The 19,296-nt window shown below is 41.2% G+C and overlaps 1 protein-coding gene across 9 annotated transcripts in view; it reads left to right on the top strand.

The window, feature by feature from the left end:
* Window positions 1-18,831, top strand: part of LOC135704399 (kinesin-like protein Klp10A) — a 187,816-nt gene extending 168,985 nt beyond the window's left edge. For all 9 annotated transcript variants that reach the window (XM_065225843.1, XM_065225840.1, XM_065225842.1 and 6 more), the window contains 6 exons: window positions 14,796-14,890; window positions 14,956-15,485; window positions 15,544-15,790; window positions 15,852-16,508; window positions 16,576-16,750; window positions 16,835-18,831. In XM_065225843.1, coding sequence (XP_065081915.1) covers window positions 14,796-14,890; window positions 14,956-15,485; window positions 15,544-15,790; window positions 15,852-16,508; window positions 16,576-16,750; window positions 16,835-16,980 — 1,850 coding nt within the window. In that variant the 3' untranslated portion in view covers window positions 16,981-18,831. The remainder of the gene's footprint in view (window positions 1-14,795; window positions 14,891-14,955; window positions 15,486-15,543; window positions 15,791-15,851; window positions 16,509-16,575; window positions 16,751-16,834) is intronic.
* The last annotated feature ends 465 nt before the right edge of the window (window positions 18,832-19,296 follow it).

Raw genomic sequence — 19,296 nt, 5'->3', positions numbered from 1 at the left:
CAAACGAATTAACTTTACAGAGCCGAGGATTCTTGGTCACTACACAATACATCTTAAAACTATACTCAAAAGGTACAACACAATAAACACTTTATCTTCCGCTATCCAAAAAGCCTCCTCCATCAGAACTGGAGCCGCTTCCAGTGGTTTCATTGTATGGCGGTTACGCCAACGAGGGTCAGAGCGCTTCCATTGCAGCAATGGACGCAAAACGTGGTCAGCACTCACACACTCATCACTAAGCGGTTGGTTTCCAAAGTCGACGACGCATCGACCGAAAGAACTGCTGATGAAAAACAATGAGGAGGACCACACAATGGTTGCTGCCGAGACGATCGCGTGGCACACATCGAGAGTGGCCTGCTTTTGTCGACAGCCGAGTGAACACTGGAAGGAGGTCCTTAGAAATTAGACATAAATTCCATGAGCTAAAACTGTGCAAGGAATTTTACTCCAAATTCTTGAAAATTCCTTGAATTTTCATAACTTGTTCAAATTTTGTTTTTGAAAATATGTATATTCCATTAAAAAAGAACATTTTAGACCTCTAGATTTTTAAAATTTGCTTGTTACTGAACACACTTTGGATCGTTAGAGGTCAATGTGTGAATTAAAACAATGCATTGCCTTTAAAATATCCTCAGTTAGAAAAATAATACATTCCTTGTAACTTCCAGGTATTTTTAGGAAAAAGATCCTTAAGGAGTTCCAGTTTTCCCGTTTTTAGTTAGTAGACACCCTGGCTCGAGGCGCCTTATGCAAATAAGGAGTGTTAGTTTGTTTACTAAAATGAACTACGAGGATTTCGTATGGCAAGAAATGCTCCTCGTGTTTATTCGCGAAATTCACATCAAAGATTGATTATTACTTGCGTAGGAAATCAATTTGACAAGGCATTTATGACCAGCATACACCTTCCGGTCGTATGAAACAGGTCCAAATCTGTCCTAATCTTCCCGTATTTTTGTGTTCTTTTAGCATTTCATATGGCAAAATAGTGAATAAACATTAACGGCAAATAACTCACCAACACTAGCGGACCATGAGAACTGTGCCACCTACACATACTCCCATCTTGATCCTGGCTAATACCGTGGGTTTGGTCTTAAACTTTCTATTGACTCTTTCGCTTTAAAGGTTCATATGATACCTAAGTGTTTATGAGATACTAATTGAATAACATTTATTTGGTGTGCCATAGTTGGAGATGCTTAACGTCAAATATCAGACTTAAAGTGACAAACCTATCGACTAGATGCTTACATCAGATGGCGACTTGAATGTGAAACAATCGAGAGAACTGTTTCCTAACATCGAAGGTACGTGAGCAAATCGACGATCATCTCTTTTTCTAGTGGCGTTGGGTAGAGATACCCCTCTCCATCCCTCCCCAACAGGGGAGTTTGGTAAAGGAGATGATCAACCCGATTCGTGCCTTCCTCAAAATTGATATTTGCTCGCTTTCTACTCTCTATACTATTTCACACTGCCGTACTCTAATGGAACTATCAACTCTTTACTTTTAAGAACCTGCTTCCAAAGCTCTGTGAGCTATTTTACGCGTTGTAAATCATATACAGATTTACTGTTCTTACCATTTTCACTGAAGCTTTCTTCAGTTTTCTACAAATTTCCTCAACCTTTTGCTTATTACCACTCACGTCAGAGACTATGTAGGACGCATATCCTTACAAAACCACAAGTATGTGTTTGTTAAAGTAGGCCAATTACAGGAAATAATTTCACACGGTATCCTTCTTCTTACCCGTCTCCTCCTTCTGATATGCCATAATAACTAGGTAAAATCCCAAACTCTCAAACCAATCAGTGTATGTACTTATGGCAAACTAGTTGCATCGGCAAAGTTTTTTTTTTGCATCAATTCCTAATAGAAAAATCAATGACGGGACTTCCACTCTGGGGAGAACTTCCGCTGCAATATAGAGGAAAGGTTATGAAAAATTTATTAGCTGCAATTAAGGTTGAAAAGTGGGTCGCAAGGTCACCGTTGTTGCAACTTACTTCCTACCGAGCATTGGTTGAAATAAAAGTTATCGATTTTTGTAATATTTGCACATTAGGTGTAATCGCTATAATTTTGATTTGCCAATTAAAATTGCTATTGCAAAGCGGTGTGCAATTAAGACATAAAATTAATACTAACTCATACCCATCCAACGCTGCGCAGTTAATTACTGTTATGCTTCCCCACATTTCACCAGGTCATTGATGCAACACATAGGGCTTTTCCTTTGGAGCAATTGGTAGATCACGCGCCCGCCCCCTCGCTCGGTTACACGGTGCGCTTGAGACAAATTATTGCCTTATAGCGTGCCGGCGATGGTTGGCAGCAACCAGGAATTAGTCTCGAAGGCGCCCAGCTAAAGATTTTCTCACGATATGTGTAAATGCACCCGCACATTGCTGCTGAGCATTATAGGTGCCATTCCTTACCATTTTTCTTTTGTCGGAATGTTTTATCGCTGCATTTTCATGCTTCCATGACGGAAAGCTGTTCGTTCGCTCGGTGCATGAATTCTAAATCGAAAATTTACGACCGTGGCATTAATTTAGCAAGTCGTTTGAAGATATGCAAACATCTATTTCCGTACAAGGTCTCGATAATGCCAACCGTTTGGTGGATTATCTGTTTCGTTGTGACCCCATACCATGGAGTCCAGTGCATAAATAGACCACAATTTGCATATCTAACCAGGCATTCCCTTGTTACTTCTGCCGCTCTAGGTCGCTAGATCACTAGTAGTGAGTACGTTCGACTTGACCTGCCCCAAATCGTTCTGCAGTTTTTTTGCGTTCTAGCCAACACAATCGAAAATGGTTTACTCCTTCCAAAAACCCCTTACCTACAACTAACATCTCCTCCACCCAACAGTCTTTCGTTACGTCAAGTTCGGTTAGATGATGGCTTTTCGTCCGAAGGCAATTTTCGCGAAACGCCATACAATAGTGCTTGGATCACGCTACGGACCGTGATATTGGACAGCCGAATAATGAATGAACGGCGACGACGAAATCGAAAACGATGCACAGTGGTCCAAACACGCAAAAAACGTGATCGTTTGAGATTTGAGCACGAAAATTTGATTTTACGTATGTAGTGTCTTCGGCAAAGTTTCTTAGAATTTTGAGTTAGTACGGTTTATATTATTTGAATATTATTATTGATATATTACCCCTAGAAGTGAGATGAAAAATCTACTTTTAACAATTGTTGGTGTCAAAGTTGTACCTAACAGAACTTTGCTGAGGATTCGTATCTTTCTATCGGTAGGTTTTAGACAGTAAACATTGATCAGTTTTTTGACCATAACTTTTTTTCTGGAAATTCAAAAAGTTTGACATGTTCTAGAAAGTCGATTATATAGCCAAAATACACATTTTTCTAGAACATTGTTTGTCAGTATATTTTATGGTGGCAAGTGAACCAGGAAACCGGGAAAAAGTCGGGAATTTATTTTCACCAGGAAAAACCGGGAAAAAACCAGGAAAATAATCTTGTTTGTATAATTTAAATAGGTTTTAAATTTTATGTATGTCAAAGTATTTTTTTTTTATAATCAGGTCAAAACTATCCATTTTGTTCAAGCTAAATCTTTCACACAACTAAACGTTGATGAAAAAAATTTACCCTGAGAATTTAGTAAATATATTTTGCATTTATTTTTAATTATTTTTTTCTCGAATCAATTGCATGTATGATTTGTGCTAATTGATAGCAGACTTAAGCAGTGCCAACGCGTAACTACTTTGAAGTACCTGTTCAACATGTTCAATAAAAAAGTTCTATTTCTAAAAATTTCAGATAAGGCCTTTAAAGAATGTTCTACAGATTTAATGTAACTTCTACGAGATTTAGGCATTGCTTAAAACTTAAGGATAATCCTATGATACTTATGGATTTTTTCCGAGCTTCAGAGAAGTCTTCAATACTCTACTCTGAACTTAACATAGTTCTCCAAGCTCAAAAAAGTTCCTAGAACTTCCGAGAAGTCGATTGAGCTACAGGTAGTCCTACGAAATTCATGGAAGCTCTCCAAACTTCAGGAAATTTCCAAGAAATTAAGGAAAGACCCACAAACTTTTGGAAAACCCTTCGATATTTAAAGCCTTATGAGCTTCAGGAAAGCTCTTCTAAATTTAGAGTCCTCATATATTCAGTTAAGTCCTTCAAACTTCAGGGAAGTCCTCAGATCTTCGAGAAAGTTCTTCGAACTTGAAGGAAGTCCTACGAACTTCTGAGAATTTCTACGAACTTCGTGGTACTTCTACGATATTTAAGAAATTCATATGAATTTAAAAAAAACTCCGGGCTGCAGGGAAGTCCTAAGATCTTAAAAAAAGTCATTCGAACTTCGGGGAAGTCCCATGAAATTCAGGCAATACAAACTTCAATGAACCCTTCAGGAAAGACTTTAACGCTTCAGGGAAGTTCTACGAACTTTAGGGAGTTTCAGCAGTCAGTCTTTAAGAGTTATTAAACCAGCGTTGTTTATGAAATCTTTTAATCATATGATTTTGATATAATGTTGTAATAAAAATTCCGCTAAATAAGATCATTAATCGTTGACAATTTGCGGAAAATTTAAACAAACTGGAAATCCGTAAAATTGTTAGAAGCAAAGGTTTGTTTAAAGAGTCTTTATTCATATCACACTTCGCAATTTCATCTTGAGATAAACTAGCCCGTTGGCTAAAAATCTCAATAATAAAATCGCAGTTTCAAAAACAGAAATCTCAAGATTTAGGGGCTTATAGATCTCTAAATTTCAGACATTAGGTAGGGTTCCGCGCTAGTCCGTCGTATCTCAGCTTTTCTTCGTCATACACCCCTAAAATCGCTCATTTTACGGGTTACCGCAAATGTTTCAGTGTCAATCGTTATTAATCTTGTAAGCAAAGATGTTTTTGCAAAAACATGAGTGAAAACGCTTTGCTATTATAGTTTTAGCACATAGAACGGAAATAGGCGCCATGATACGAAGAAGTAGCGCGGCTCCCTACTAGCTTCTTTACCGCAAACAATCAGATAAAGATTTCACAGGCATTCACAAGAACCTTAATACCTATTTTGGTTTGTGAAATTCCGCATTGCGCGAAGAATGATGGTACAAGGATTCACTTTATTTTTTTTTTTTTTATTAAAAATTGTTTTTTAAATACATGGTTTTTAAAACCAGGAAATTTTTAAATCATTGACCAGGAAAACCAGGAAAAAAACAGGAATTTCAAAATGGAAATTCACTTGCCACCCTGATAGTTACTTATTTAATATACTTATGTGATTTTTGACGTAGGACTACGGTTTTCTGGACTATCCTGGGGTGCAAAAAATAAAGTGTGACGAAAAAGTGTCAGGTTTTGAACGCTTATAACATGGTCATTTATTAATGAAATTCAACTTAAATTACAACATTTTATTCAGATTCAATGTAAGATTTGTTTGGTATACCGATGATAGTTGTTTATCAATGGTTAACTATTGAAAATTGATATCAAAGTTTTTTAGCCATAATCAACCAATCACGTAAGCGGTACCTGTGGTGTAGTGACGAGAGACGAGCCGGTACCAGAGATAGAGTAAATTTTTCATTTCACTTCTAGGAAGATTAATCGATTTAGTATTCGATTAGTACTCAAAATTCTAAGAAACTTTGCCGAAGACACTACAAACGTAAAATCAAATTTTCGTACTCAAATCTCAAACGGTCACGTGATTTTGCGAGTTTCGACCACTGTGCGCTGGTGGCGTAAATGTGCGAAAAAGAAAATCAATTATCCGGGGGAGCTTTCTTTCCTCATTTCCTTTCCACCGTGAAAAAAAAAAACAATGCGAAAGGTAGCGCACGATGGGTTTTCAACTCGCTGTACGAGCAGTTTGCATTCAGCAGTCCATGATACCGACGAGTATCGGTTATCGCAGATCCGGGTGTTGAAGAAACTTTGCTTGATTCTACCGTGTGGTCAAATGTGATTCTAGTCGTGGTTGGGAAGAGTTAGCATGTGCAATGTATTCATTTATTTGCTGGTGTATTAACAGCAATATGAAAATCCCAGTGGTTCATAAGCCGGCACTGAAAGCTAGCACCAGTAGTCGAGATAATGTGACAAGTGTGCCGGCCGAGCCCCTCCGCCCCCCGGATAAGGTGATACGTGTGCAGATTGGCCGCGGTGGAAATTCCAGCGAGACTGTGACGAAAAGTAATGATCAACTGTGAACTTTCTTCTGCTTTTTATGAATGTGGAAAAATTGGATGAAGTGTCAGTTTCTGAAGAGGAGTGTGAAAGTTGGGTTTTTTACCTTTGCGTTCAAAATGGTCAGCATAGGAAAAGAAAATACAAGCTATTTTTTTAAATGCAACCGGGAAATGTATGATTTCATTACAGGTTTGCTTGAGAAGTATGCAGAATTTGCAATGGTTCGCGACATGAACAAATTCTGTAATGTGGTCATCGGAAGTTTTTTTTTTATTATTTCGTAATTCTTATGTTAGCATATTTTTTTAACAAAGTCGGTTTCCCCCAAATGCTTTGCGTCTAGAAAATCATCTCGTGACAGTTTTATACAAAATATGCATTTTGAAATAACTTGCTTGTTCGCTGCAGTCCATTGCAAGTACTACCACAACATTTGTTGTATGAAACATATGCAGAGGATGCAATAAATCCAAGCTTACATTAAATGTAAGAGAAAACTGTTTTGCGTGTGCACTAAGTAGCGTCAAGCTAACAACCCCCTGCTTCCCATAGCTATTTCGATACGTATTGAGGTCCCCAGCAACTGGGCCCAATTTGAACGAATTTTGTTATGGGAAAATGTATGGGAAACGGAACAAAACTGTTCGATTGCTTGTCAAGAATTAAAAATCGCTAAATTTTTAACAAACCTGGATTGAGAAAACTATACAGAACAATTTTGTCGAAGACCGCAAATCGATTCGACTTCTGTGCAAAAAGGTAGGCCAACAGTAAAAAAATAATACCTTTTTGCACAGGAGTCGAATCATATGCGATCTTCGATGAAGTTGTTCAGTATAGTTTTGTTAATCTAAGTCCCAGGTTTGGTTAAAATTGAGTGATTTTTTAAATGTTGACAAGCAAATTAATAGTTTTGTTCCGTTTCCCATGCATGTTCCCATACAAACTTTAAATCTCTCCCGCAAATCCAGATCGTAACCAAATTTGTTCAATTTGGCGCAGTTGCTAAGGGACCTCAATACCAATCGAAAGAGCTGCGTGGATCCAGGGATTGCGATCCACCATATAAACTTGACCCACCCTAGTGTACACTTTAGAGAGTCTTCCTGATTCACGAAAGGCATCAACTTAACTTTAACTTAAGCTCTTTGGTAACATAGATAGGTTTTTTCCCTGCTCTGATTATTTGTGGTATACCAATTGTCCATAGTTTAGTACATGTCGCATTGCTCCATCACTATTAAGAACTGATTATGCATGATTGATTATAAGAGTTCAATTAATCACATAATCGAGCAGTTTTTGGACGCCCTTCTACCAGAGATGTCGAAAAATGAGCAAACATATTGCTGATTTTTTAGGGAGAACATAAATAAGAGCTTGTTTTCTTAAGTTTCTGGAAGTAACAATCTCAAAATATTGTTAAACGACAAAGTTTGAGTGGTAGGAAACGTTAACTGCTCAAACGATATAAATTATTCGTAATTTTTCTCCATAAGCAATAGTTTTTGTTTTTGTTTCAGGGCGTAATGATGAATCCTATTTCCGTAACACTCATCTTAAAAAAATATACTTTAACTAATCATGTTTTATTGCTTCATGAGTGAAGTTAACGATTTACATAGTTGTAGATGCTTAACGTCAAACTTAATCAAACTTAAAGCGGACATTTTAGAAGATGGGAATAGAACCCATAAAACTTCCACATTGTTCAGGCTACCGTGTCCCTTTTATCACAACAAGCTACGACCGACGCGACAATTAGTTTCATTTGAACTAGATACGATAAAAAAACAATTATTCTATCTTAAACCGTACAAATAGATCACGTGCGATCGAGATCATCCCACCGGGCAACAAATGGGTTTTTTTTTAACTAGAACAACCTCACTAAATTCAACCAACATGGCAATAACAGTACAACTTTTCCATTACAACAATAAATCTCGATCACTTTTTCGAAGGGACGTATCAGCTTTTGTAAACAATGCATTTGATCGACAATTTCGCGTAACTGGTAGCACACATTCTAACACTACCCTCGGATATTTTCGGAAATTTTCGCCTACCTGATAGTGGTGTTAGTATGCATGGGCGAGCTACCAGTTACGTCAAATCGACGATCAAACGCATTGTTTACAAAAGCTGATACGTCCCTTCGAAAAAAATTATCGAGAAATATTTTAAGTCTTTTACTGAACATAGAACCCGACAACTACCAACTAACACAAAAAATCTCTGCGATCAACGATCTTTCAAACCCGGAAAAATAAAGCTACGAAAATCCCCTTAATTGACAGTTCCAGCCAAGTTATATCAGTAGCAAACTTCAACGTTTTCTTCAACAACAAAAAGTAATAGGTTGCATCCAAGACACGACCGTAGATTTGACGTAGGATTACGTGCTTCGTATTAATATTCGGCAACTGTGTTAGGGAAACCACTTTTTCCCATCGCGGAAACGCCTTGCCTGACAAAATTCTAGATAGGCCACGACCTTTGTAAACAATGAATTCTCTCGTTGATTTCTAGGAATTCAAGGCATGCCTACACAAACCAACATATCTATCAAGTAGGGGAAATCTTCTCCTACTCGATGGTGATGTGGATTTGCCAGGGAGAGCCATGACGTTACGTGGACGTTGATCAAAGGACTGGAATTCGACGCTTCGTGGAATAACACGCACGCTTTCATCTCTTCCGGGACGTCGAACACCGTTTTCTTCTGCTCAGGCCACTCTGACTCCAATTCGTACAGAAACTGCGGTCCGTTGAACCATGGACCATCTGATTCTAGTGGCAGTCCTTGTCCCCACTTCGTTACGACGTCGGCGATGTTCATATCGGACGGAACGTACCTCCAATCGTTTGTGGATGTCAGCTCCAGTATTTCGCCGATTCGAAAAGCAACGAATTGCTTGTACTTATGTTGATCCGACCGGATCCAACTTATGTAGAGCCGTTTGAGAATCACTCCACATAACGTTTCTAGTAATGGGAAAAGAATGATTGGATCTTACCGTATGCAGCATCCTGGCCGCGAGAACAGCAGCCATCAGTTCGAGACGTGGAACCGATTGTAGTTTTAGTGGAGCTACCTTTGATCGTGACATCACCAGCGAACACTTCACGTTTCCGTCGATTATTGCTCTGAAGTAGGCTGCACAACCGTATGCGTAAATGCTTGCATCCGTGAAGACATGCAGTTCCAGGGAGTTGATTAAAGATGAGCGGACGTCTTTGAAGTAACAGCGAGGTATGCGTATGTCTTCCACCTTCGGCAACAGACCCGTCCAGCGTTCCCACTTTTCGAAGCTCTTGTCATCTACTGCGTCGTCCCATTCGCAGCCCGTGCGCCACAGATCTTGCACCACCATTTTCCCGTGGATCGTAAACGGTGTGAGCAAGCCTAATGGGTCGAAGAATCCCATTACACAGCTCACCATCCATCAGATACGGTCTCACGTCTTGCCGATGCTCCGTTGAAAACGAAAACTCGTCCTGCCTAGAATTCCAGATAATACCAAGAACTCGCTCGATTCCGCTTTTCTTGTCCCGGTTGAAATGCACCGACTGTTCCTTCTTGACCTCTCCCAGTTCCTCGAGAAACACTCCAGAGTTCGACACCCAGTTCATAATCTCGAAACCTCCTTTCGAATGAACGTATCTAACTTCTTTCGCTCTGTTGATTGCTTCTTCGACCGTATCGACGTAATGCTTTTCTATTATCGCCGCTGCTGCTTCTGGAAATTCCATGGAAAACTCGATGGCATTTTTGTTCTTCACGTACTGCGCTTGACACGGTGAGCATTTCGATCCGAACGTTGCGACGTCCATTATATATATGCTTGGAGACTCGTTTGGTGAGTTCCGGAACACGAACATCTGTACCTTCTTATCTGCCGCTCGCATCAGTAGCTGGTGGTACATTTCGCGAATATCTCCGCCGTAGCCGATGGGTCGTTCTCGAAAACGATTTAGTACACCCGGAAGTGGAGTGAGCATGTCGACCTGTGAGCAACTGGGAATTCAGGGAGACACCGTTCACCATTGCTGCTGCGTCCCACACCAGTCGTACCTTCGCAGGCTTCTTCGGATTTAGCACTACCAGAACTCCTGGGGATCGAACGTAGCCAATTCTTCCGGCGTCGCCAGATGTGCGTAGCCCTTCTGCTGGTATTCACCGATCTGCTTTCTCACGTTCTCGTATAGCTCCGGTGTCCTCTGCAGCCGTTGCTCCAACTGCCTTAATCTGCGCACCGTCATGGGGTAGCTATCCGGAAACTTTGGATTGTCGGTTTTCCACAGCATTCCGGTTTCGAAGCGATCGTCAACGCGCACTGTTGTTCGGTCTAGGATCTCTCGAGCTCGTTTCTCATCCTTCGACTCCTGTGATACAGCAACTACCGATTCTTCCACCGCGTAGTGCTCCTTCAGCAGGTTGTGCAGGTCTTCATTCGAGATTTCGTGATGATACCCTACGAAGTTCTGCCGACGTTTCGATTGTCCTCCCATAGGACCGTAAATTGACCAGCCGAGTTTGCACCGTACTGCGATTGGCTCTCCTTGCTCTCCGACTTTAACTTCCATTGGTGCGATGGCGTGAAGGTTGTTCAAACCGATGAGCATACCGGGACTTTGACTAGGGTACGAAGAAATCGGTAGATCGCGGAGGAAATGGTAAGCAGTACAAATCTCAGCACCGTCCAGTGACTGTCTCGGCAGAAGAAGTTGTTCCACGGTCTGTACGCAACTCAAAATCAGCTTTTCTTCGCTTCCGGAGGCGGATATCCAAAGGTTCATCTTCGTTGAGTCTTTTTCAACTCGAGTAACATCAGCGGTCCATTTGATAGTGAGGGGATGGAGAGCTCCTTTTGCCCCTAGTCGGTCAGTCAACGATCGCTCCACCAACGTGATTGAAGCTCCTTCGTCCAGAAAAGCTAACGTCTTCACTGTTCGATTCCCGCAGTGTAGCGAGACTGGAATCATCCGGAAGAGGATCGTCCCTTGCAGATGAATGTGTGTGTTCATCACAACTGACGATGCTAGAGGATGCAGTAGAGGATGATGACGTTCCTGACACTCGCCAACGTTGCATCGAATCTTGAACCGACACGGTGCGTTTCCATGGTCGTTCAGGCAGATTTGGCACAGCTTACCCTTGCCAGCAACCTTCATGCGATCCGCAAATGACATCGTCTTGAAATCTTGACAAAACCGCAGCCGATGATCTGTGCGATAGCACGCTTTGCAAGGCTTTAGACTCCTGGATTCTGGGGTGCTAACTGGAAAGCTGTCCATCGAACTTCCGGTCCCGCTGTGGTTATACACCGCTCCTTTTTACTTCACACCTCCTTTACCAGCTTTTACGAAGTGAATGTCCTTGAGTTCTTTCACCTCGACGCAGGCATTTGCTTCACATGCCTCCGATACGATTCTCGACAGAAAATCGGAAAACGTCCGCAACGTGACCTTCTTCTCCTTGTTTTTGAAGCGTACCCATTCACGCTTATCGGAGGAAGGAAGTTTGTCTACCAGATTCTGTACCAGCAACGGATTGACGAGATGCTCTTTCAGATCCGCCGCTTCAAGGTGGTCACACAGTTGCTCTACCGCGTTTCCGAAAGGAATGAACGTCCCCAACTTCTCGGCTTTCGGAGGATCCAACTGCTTCACCTTCTCCAGGTGGTAATGTAACAGCTGTTCCGGACGACCGTAGAGTTGACGCAGCTTGAAGATCACCTTCAGTACGGATTTCGGTAGCAACAACTGTCCCCGAACGCTCTCCAATGCTGGTCCTTTGAGACTCTCCTGTAGACGAACAAGATTCTCGATATCGTTGTATCCACACGCTTCGTTCGACGCTTCGTAACTTCCTATGAAAAGAGGCCATTCCTCCGGTTTCCCCGTGAATATGGGAAGTTTTCTAGAGATCCCGTTTCGCGCAGCCAATTGCGTCTTCGTTGGTCCAGCGGATTGCCGCCCCAGCCCGTGTGGCACCACCTTCTTTTAGTCTTGCTTCTTCTTCTTCGATTTCTTTTCCGGTTTCACTTCTTCTTCCGACTCCGCTTCAGACTCGTCGGACGTTTCTTCGGCTTCTTCGTTTTCATCTTCTTCATCCGATTCTTCCTCTCCGGAATCAGTTTCCTCCTCGTCGCTATCGTGTTCGCTATCTTCTTCGCTATATTTATCTTCTGAAACTTCCTTTTCTTCTAATTTTCCACTTCCGGTACCTTTATTCAGCTTCGCTCCGCTCTTGTTCTTCTCCTGCGCTTGGTTTTGGTCTTTCGAGCTTCCTTCCTGAAGATCCACTTCCTTTTCATTCTTTTTCCGTTCTTTTACGGAAGCATTCAACTTCTCCTTCACGCCTGCCATCTTTGCCTGGTACTTTTCTCGCATCCGTTCCATTTTATCCAAATGCGCTTGTTCGTCCTTGAGGGCCTTTTCAAGCAGCTGTTTTTCCTGCTCCCTTTCCTGCATTCGCATCTCGTTCTCCATTTGGAGCCTTTTCTCCTTCAGCTTCCGATCCATTTCCATCCTCTTCTTCCATAGCAGACGTTATATCTCCATTTCCTTCTCCTTCGCTCTTAGCTCCCTCTCTAGCTCTTTTAGCTTTTTCTCGAGCCGGGAACCGGACTGCCGGTCGGACTTGACGCTGGACAAGTCCGATTTTTCGTCCGTTACAAGCATCTTTTTGGAAGATTTCCCTTTCTTCTTGGGATCTCCCAACAGATTTACCTGCTCTTCCTCCACCTTCTGGCATTGCTCCGTCGGGCAGAACCACTTCTCCTGATCGTGGATGTTTTCCTCCTGTACACCTACACACCGGTAGTGGAACCATCTGTTGCAGCTATCGCAGGCACCCATCCCTTTATCTGCTTCGGACGTCGTCGAACAGGCAGCGCAGGCTGTCGTAGTGAGATTAACACTCATATTTGGGGTTATCCTAATCCGAATATCTTTTTTTGAGAATGTTCGGAAAACTTTCAAGAATTCCACCACTGTTTTGTAGCAGCTGATTGACGCAGCTCAAACTGCAAATTTAATATTCAAATTAGTGTTTTACGATATACAAATTTAAACTCTACTTACAAAAGATAGTTTCTTCTCTACACCTCTTGCTACGAGCGATTTGCGGTGATTTATCGATCTCAAAACGTTTCTTCACTAATCTGAGTTCAATCATGGATAATTAGATTTTCATATAAATTCCAATTTAGGTTTAGGATACTTACGATACTAGTCTGGACTTTTATCCACAATTCTAGTCACTAGATCTAGGAAATTGTAGAATATTAGATTTAGTTTTGTGCTTGCCAACCTAGATATAAGATGTTGTTTTCAGTTCATTATTTATACTAGTTGCATGATCACATTTACCGTATATCCCATTGAAAACACTTTCTGATACGATTAAATGCACTTTTAGATACCTTAAAACAAGTTATGATTATTTTTTCAACCGAAATATGAGCTAATTTTGCTAAACGCAATCCAGAATTTTTTCACAATAATGAACGATTTGTTTTTGTATACATTCCTCCAATTCAATTCTAAAGTTTACCTGACAGCGACGTAGCATGTTCGCTAGACCGGTATTTGGCCCAAACCGTGTTCCCAGTTTTCTTCACATTAGTCTAGGCTTTACTAGGTTATATTCTGATATTTTTTGAATCTCGGGCAATGTTTCCCTCGTTCAAGGAAGTCTTCAGGACGCAATTCATCCGACTCAAAACGTTATCTCGCAGCTCCATATCAGTATGGCAAATGGTGGTGAGCTGACAAAAACCAAGATACTTGTACGATTCGGCTCGAATCATGTCCCTAATCATTTCCCCTTCGTAAACCTCGTAGCCATTTGCCTCGATCAAACGTCCACTATGCAGCTGAACTGATTGTCTTTCATCCAAACCCAGTGTCATGCCGATGCTTTCTGTGCGTAGGTGTGTTTTGATTCTCGAGAAAAATCTGAAATCTAAAGTCTATTTCAATTGTTGATCTAAGAATTGTGGTTTTGATGTCATTCCTTATAGCGAATTCGTTTATTATCGGGGTTAACACCAGTTCCAACCCAGTGCGAAACCGAACTTTTTGTCAGTGTGAACCTCAACCTGAGCTAGGTTTTAAAAACAAACGAGCAAACTGACGTTTGTCAGAAAACAAGTAGAACCAATCTTGATACCCGATCCAGGTTGGAACTGAATAATAAACTAATTCGCTATTACTAAGGCTGTGTTCCATTTGGTGAATTTTCACTTAAATTTGACACTTCGAAAATAAATTAAGATGTTCGAAAATCCCTCTGTTGTTGATCTTCCTATTTTCGAGAAGGTGTTTGTCAAAATTGATTCCTGGTCTGTCAGTAATAAGTCTGGTACAATAGCAGGTTTATTTGAAAATTTTCCATCTGTCAAATTTAAGTGAAAATTCACCAAATGGAACACAGCCTAAAAGCTCTCACCTTTTTTGCCACTTTAAAAATGTATCCAATCTAGTAGACATCCCACATAGCCTACCAAAGTCACCGGTTTACTGTCATGTGCTTGGTTAAATAAACATATCCTTTTTTCTTCCAACAGGAGCTGCACGAACAGCGCGAACCTCGCTGGCCCCGAGCATCAACGGCCAAGACCAGTCCGAGAACATTCCCCCGCAGAAAGCTAAACAGGCTAAGGTATGTCTAATGTTGTGTGTATGAATCTACCTTGAATGACATATTTGTCCTCTTTCTCCGCACAGGCACAGCCCACCATAGGCAGGATGTCGGTGGCCGCTCAACCTACGGCTGCTAGCCAGATCGCACCTCCACCAACAACGGCAGCCTCGCAGCTTCAGAAGGACGCTTCCAACCCGCGTCGATCGTACGTTGTGAAGGAGGTTGAACGATTGAAGGAAAATCGCGAGAAACGACGAGCCAAGCAAGCGGTCATACGGGAGGAAAAGAATGCCCTAATGAATCTCGATCCGGGGAACCCCAACTGGGAACTGGCGGCGATGATTCGTGAATACCAAAGCCAAATCGATTTCCGGCCACTCCTCGACGGTCAAGCCATCACCGATAATCAAATTACGGTGAGCGTACGCAAGAGGCCGCTGAGTCGGAAGGAAGTAATGCGCAAAGAACTGGACGTCATCTGCGTGCCCACGAAGGATACACTGATTGTGCACGAACCCAAATCCAAGGTGGATCTGACAAAGTTCTTGGAGAACCACAACTTCCGGTTCGATTATGCGTTTGACGATACCTGTGACAACGAGATGGTCTACAAGTAAGATTTGTTCATGTTTTAAGAGATTAGGAAATGACATCTTTATTATTTACTTTAGATACACGGCAAAGCCTCTAGTACAGACAATTTTCGAAGGTGGAATGGCCACTTGCTTCGCATACGGTCAAACGGGTTCCGGAAAAACACACACCATGGGAGGCGATTTCAACGGTAAGGTTCAGGACTGTAAAAACGGCATCTACGCAATGGCCGCCAAGGATGTTTTCACCTATCTGCACAGCCCGAAATATAGCCCTCTGAATCTGGTGGTATCGGCGAGCTTCTTTGAGATCTACAGTGGAAAAGTGAGTGGGACAATTTTGAAAACTATTTGTGATCGTATTGACCGTGTACTTTTTTTTTTAGGTATTTGATCTCCTTTCGGACAAACAGAAACTACGCGTTCTTGAGGATGGCAAGCAGCAGGTGCAGGTTGTTGGTCTAACAGAGAAAGTAGTTGATTCCGTAGAAGAGGTGCTAAGTATCATCAACCATGGCAACAGCACACGCACATCGGGTCAAACGTCGGCCAATGCAAACTCTTCTCGATCGCATGCCGTCTTTCAGATCGTAGTCCGGCCTTCAGGATCCACGAAGATTCACGGCAAGTTCTCCTTCATTGATTTGGCAGGTAACGAACGAGGTGCGGACACATCATCGGCCAACAGACAAACTCGAATGGAGGGTGCAGAAATCAACAAATCCCTACTAGCGCTGAAGGAATGTATTAGAGCACTCGGAAAACAGAACGCCCACTTGCCATTCCGTGTGAGTAAGCTAACCCAGGTCCTGAGGGATTCGTTTATCGGAGAGAAGAGCAAAACCTGTATGATTGCAATGATTTCACCGGGACTGAGTTCGTGTGAGCACACGCTGAACACGCTGCGGTACGCAAATCGCGTCAAAGAACTAGTGGCCATTGATCCGTCCGAACGCGCGGACGACGTCGAACCGATGGAAAGTGATGAACCGAAGAACGGTATGCTATCGGAGAACGATTTGGCTCAGCTGCGATCTTTGAATGTAATTATTGTGCGTCAGTTTTTGCGGGCGGCTTCAACAACTGATTTCTATTCAATTTAATTTACAGGAGCACGATATGTCGGTGGAAATGTACAATCAGCATGCGGCTATTTCGGATCTACAGCAAACGGAGGAAGAAGTTGTCGATCACCACCAGAAGGTGAATGAATTCCTGATGAAGTTCTTGCCTGAATCGAGAGAGCTATACAAACTGACGAACTATGTCGATTACGATCAAGACGGTGAGTTTAATCCTGCAGCATAATCATTGCAAAAAATCTAAACTTTGAATTTCGGTTCAATTATTTTCATTTCTATTCGCACAGCTTACTGCAAACGTGGTGAAGAGCTGTTTACTCAACTGGCGGAGATTGCTACTACCTGCAAGGATCTAATGTCGGAGTTCCGCACGAAACTAACCAAGGAGGAAATGCTGTCGCACAAGATCAAACCCGAACGAAAATACAAATAAACTCCCTACTAACTCTCCGTTAGTTCAAGCGTAAAAACGAAATGAAATTTATACCTTTAAGAACGGGAAGCATGAGTGCGTACGAAACAGGACTGTTGATTTGATATGGTGCGTTTGCAGGAACAGCTGCCAACTGGAAGCCGAAGGGAAGCTGTGCTATCCGATCGCTGTCCATTGGCGCCTGTGCCCCATTTGCACCTGTTGCAGTCTCTGATAACGAATGAATAGTTGTTGAAAACACGAGATTTTTCGCTGCGCTCTACTACGAAACTGTTGCTAGGAAAATGAATGAAGAAAGGGGACACGTTTGTGAAAATGCAAGAATTTATTTATTAAACACCATTTTTAAACTCATTCTACACTAGCGTAACACAGAAGATGAGTAAAAAAAAACAAACGGAGAAACTTCTACGCAAACTGATGATTCCGAACTGCGGTGAGAAGCATCATTGACCGAAGATATTACAGCGAATAAAAGCTAAATACAGACTATTTTCCAATAGATGAGATATCTTTTCGTAGTATTGTTGTAGAAGCAGAATAAACAAATCCAACCTTAAACACAAGAATTCCTAACAAGATAACTATAACACATTCTGCTGGATAAACGCTCCCCCTACTATAGCCATTTCTATAAGTTCATTCCTCGGAAGAGAAGCAAAGTAGGTACACTAGTGTTGGATATCTGTTGAAAAGTTTAACCGAACAAAACGACCAATATTTAATTGTTAAGTGATGAAATGATCCACTCTATCTCTCTTAGCAAACTGGAAACAACACATTATCAACTGTATTATAAAGCTTGTCAAAACCAATTGATTTAAGTTTTCTGGTTTTCTTTTAAAACTTTAATCGTTTTGATTTACTGTCTATCCACCTCTGAATCTAACTCGAATATTACACTGATAAGAGCAACCGAAAACAAAATCTACTTGCTATTTTCTATCATTTCTCACAACAGTCACAAAGTTACTAACAAAGATAAAGATGTCAAAAACGAAAAAAAAAATGAAATCTTACAACGTCAAGACTGCGGTAGCTCAGACTGAGAGCTTACCGAAAGACTACAAAAGTAAGAGCTACAAAAAATGGTGCAGAAAGAGAGGTGGTGAGGAGAGACGCTAAGCAAGTAGTATACTGCAAACATTTAATGAATAATTTTGCTTTGCTCTAAAAAAAAACCTATATAGGAAAACCGGAAAGGGATGCATCTAAAATGAGCGTGGATGAAATAAATGTAGATAGGTACGGCTTGATGAAATACAAGGTAAAAAGACGAAACAAATGGCAAACATATTATAGACTATTAGAAGCAGAATGCAGCAACTGAAACAAAATATTAAAAGTAACACTATACAAGTATAAGAGTATTTTGAGAGTGTGATCAAATTTGAACAAAGCAACAGAAAACAAATGTATTTGTCTAAAGCGAAAATATTACCCAGTCAAAAAAGCTATATTTCGACAAAAAAAAAACGTTAGTTAAGTTTGTAGTTTTTTCAATTATTCTCTCTTATGTTTCTGAATCGAAGCGAAGATATGCCAGAACAGTCGAAGCTTGAGTCTGAATTTGGCATTTGTCCAGTGGTAGAAGAAAAGCAACAATAATGATGTATCATTGCACACACACACATTGACTCGAGAAAGTCGCAAACAGGAAGGAAAGAAAAGTACTCACTCCAAACGAGCAAGTAGAGTGAAATAATGGAAACAGCGAAAAGCGTTTCGCAGTTAATATGATTTAAATGGTAATTATTTAATTAACCTTGTTTTCTTTTAATATGATTCGAAGAAAGTTTCTTTTATACTCATCTCAAAATGATAACAATCAAAATTAACGCTGAAAACGAACACCGGCCTTATTGATTCCCGTGCAGTGACTTATCACACTTCCTTGAACAGCTCACTGAGCTGACTTTGCTGTGTAATGTTAGGTATTGCTTCATTTTTCAGTATGTTCCTATCATGGGTGTGGGCTTTGGATCGTGATTCCTGATGTGGTTTGCTTTTGTTGTGGCATTTGGGAATACTATTGACCATGATACACACTTAGTTTTTTCTACCGAGTTTGGCTGTGCAAATCTCGGCAAAAAAAGTTTCACTGAGATCTCAGCAAAAATGACATTTGATTGCTGAGTTGCTGAGAATGCTTAGCTGAATCTCAGCAAACAAATGAAATGTTTGATGAGATCTCAGTAAAACTTTTTTTTCCGAGATTTGCACAGCCGAGCTCGGTAGAAAAAAACTGAGTGTGTAGGACACGTTGCGGTGGAATCATGTAGCCGTGATTGAAGCACTTACTCAAAAACATTTAAT

The sequence above is a fragment of the Ochlerotatus camptorhynchus genome, unplaced genomic scaffold (assembly GCF_037179485.1).
Source record: "Ochlerotatus camptorhynchus isolate MF236.1 unplaced genomic scaffold, CSIRO-AGI_Acam_v1.1 ptg000239l, whole genome shotgun sequence".
In the NCBI taxonomy this organism is placed as follows: domain Eukaryota; kingdom Metazoa; phylum Arthropoda; class Insecta; order Diptera; family Culicidae; genus Ochlerotatus; species Ochlerotatus camptorhynchus.
This window is presented reverse-complemented; position numbering and strand designations above follow the sequence as displayed.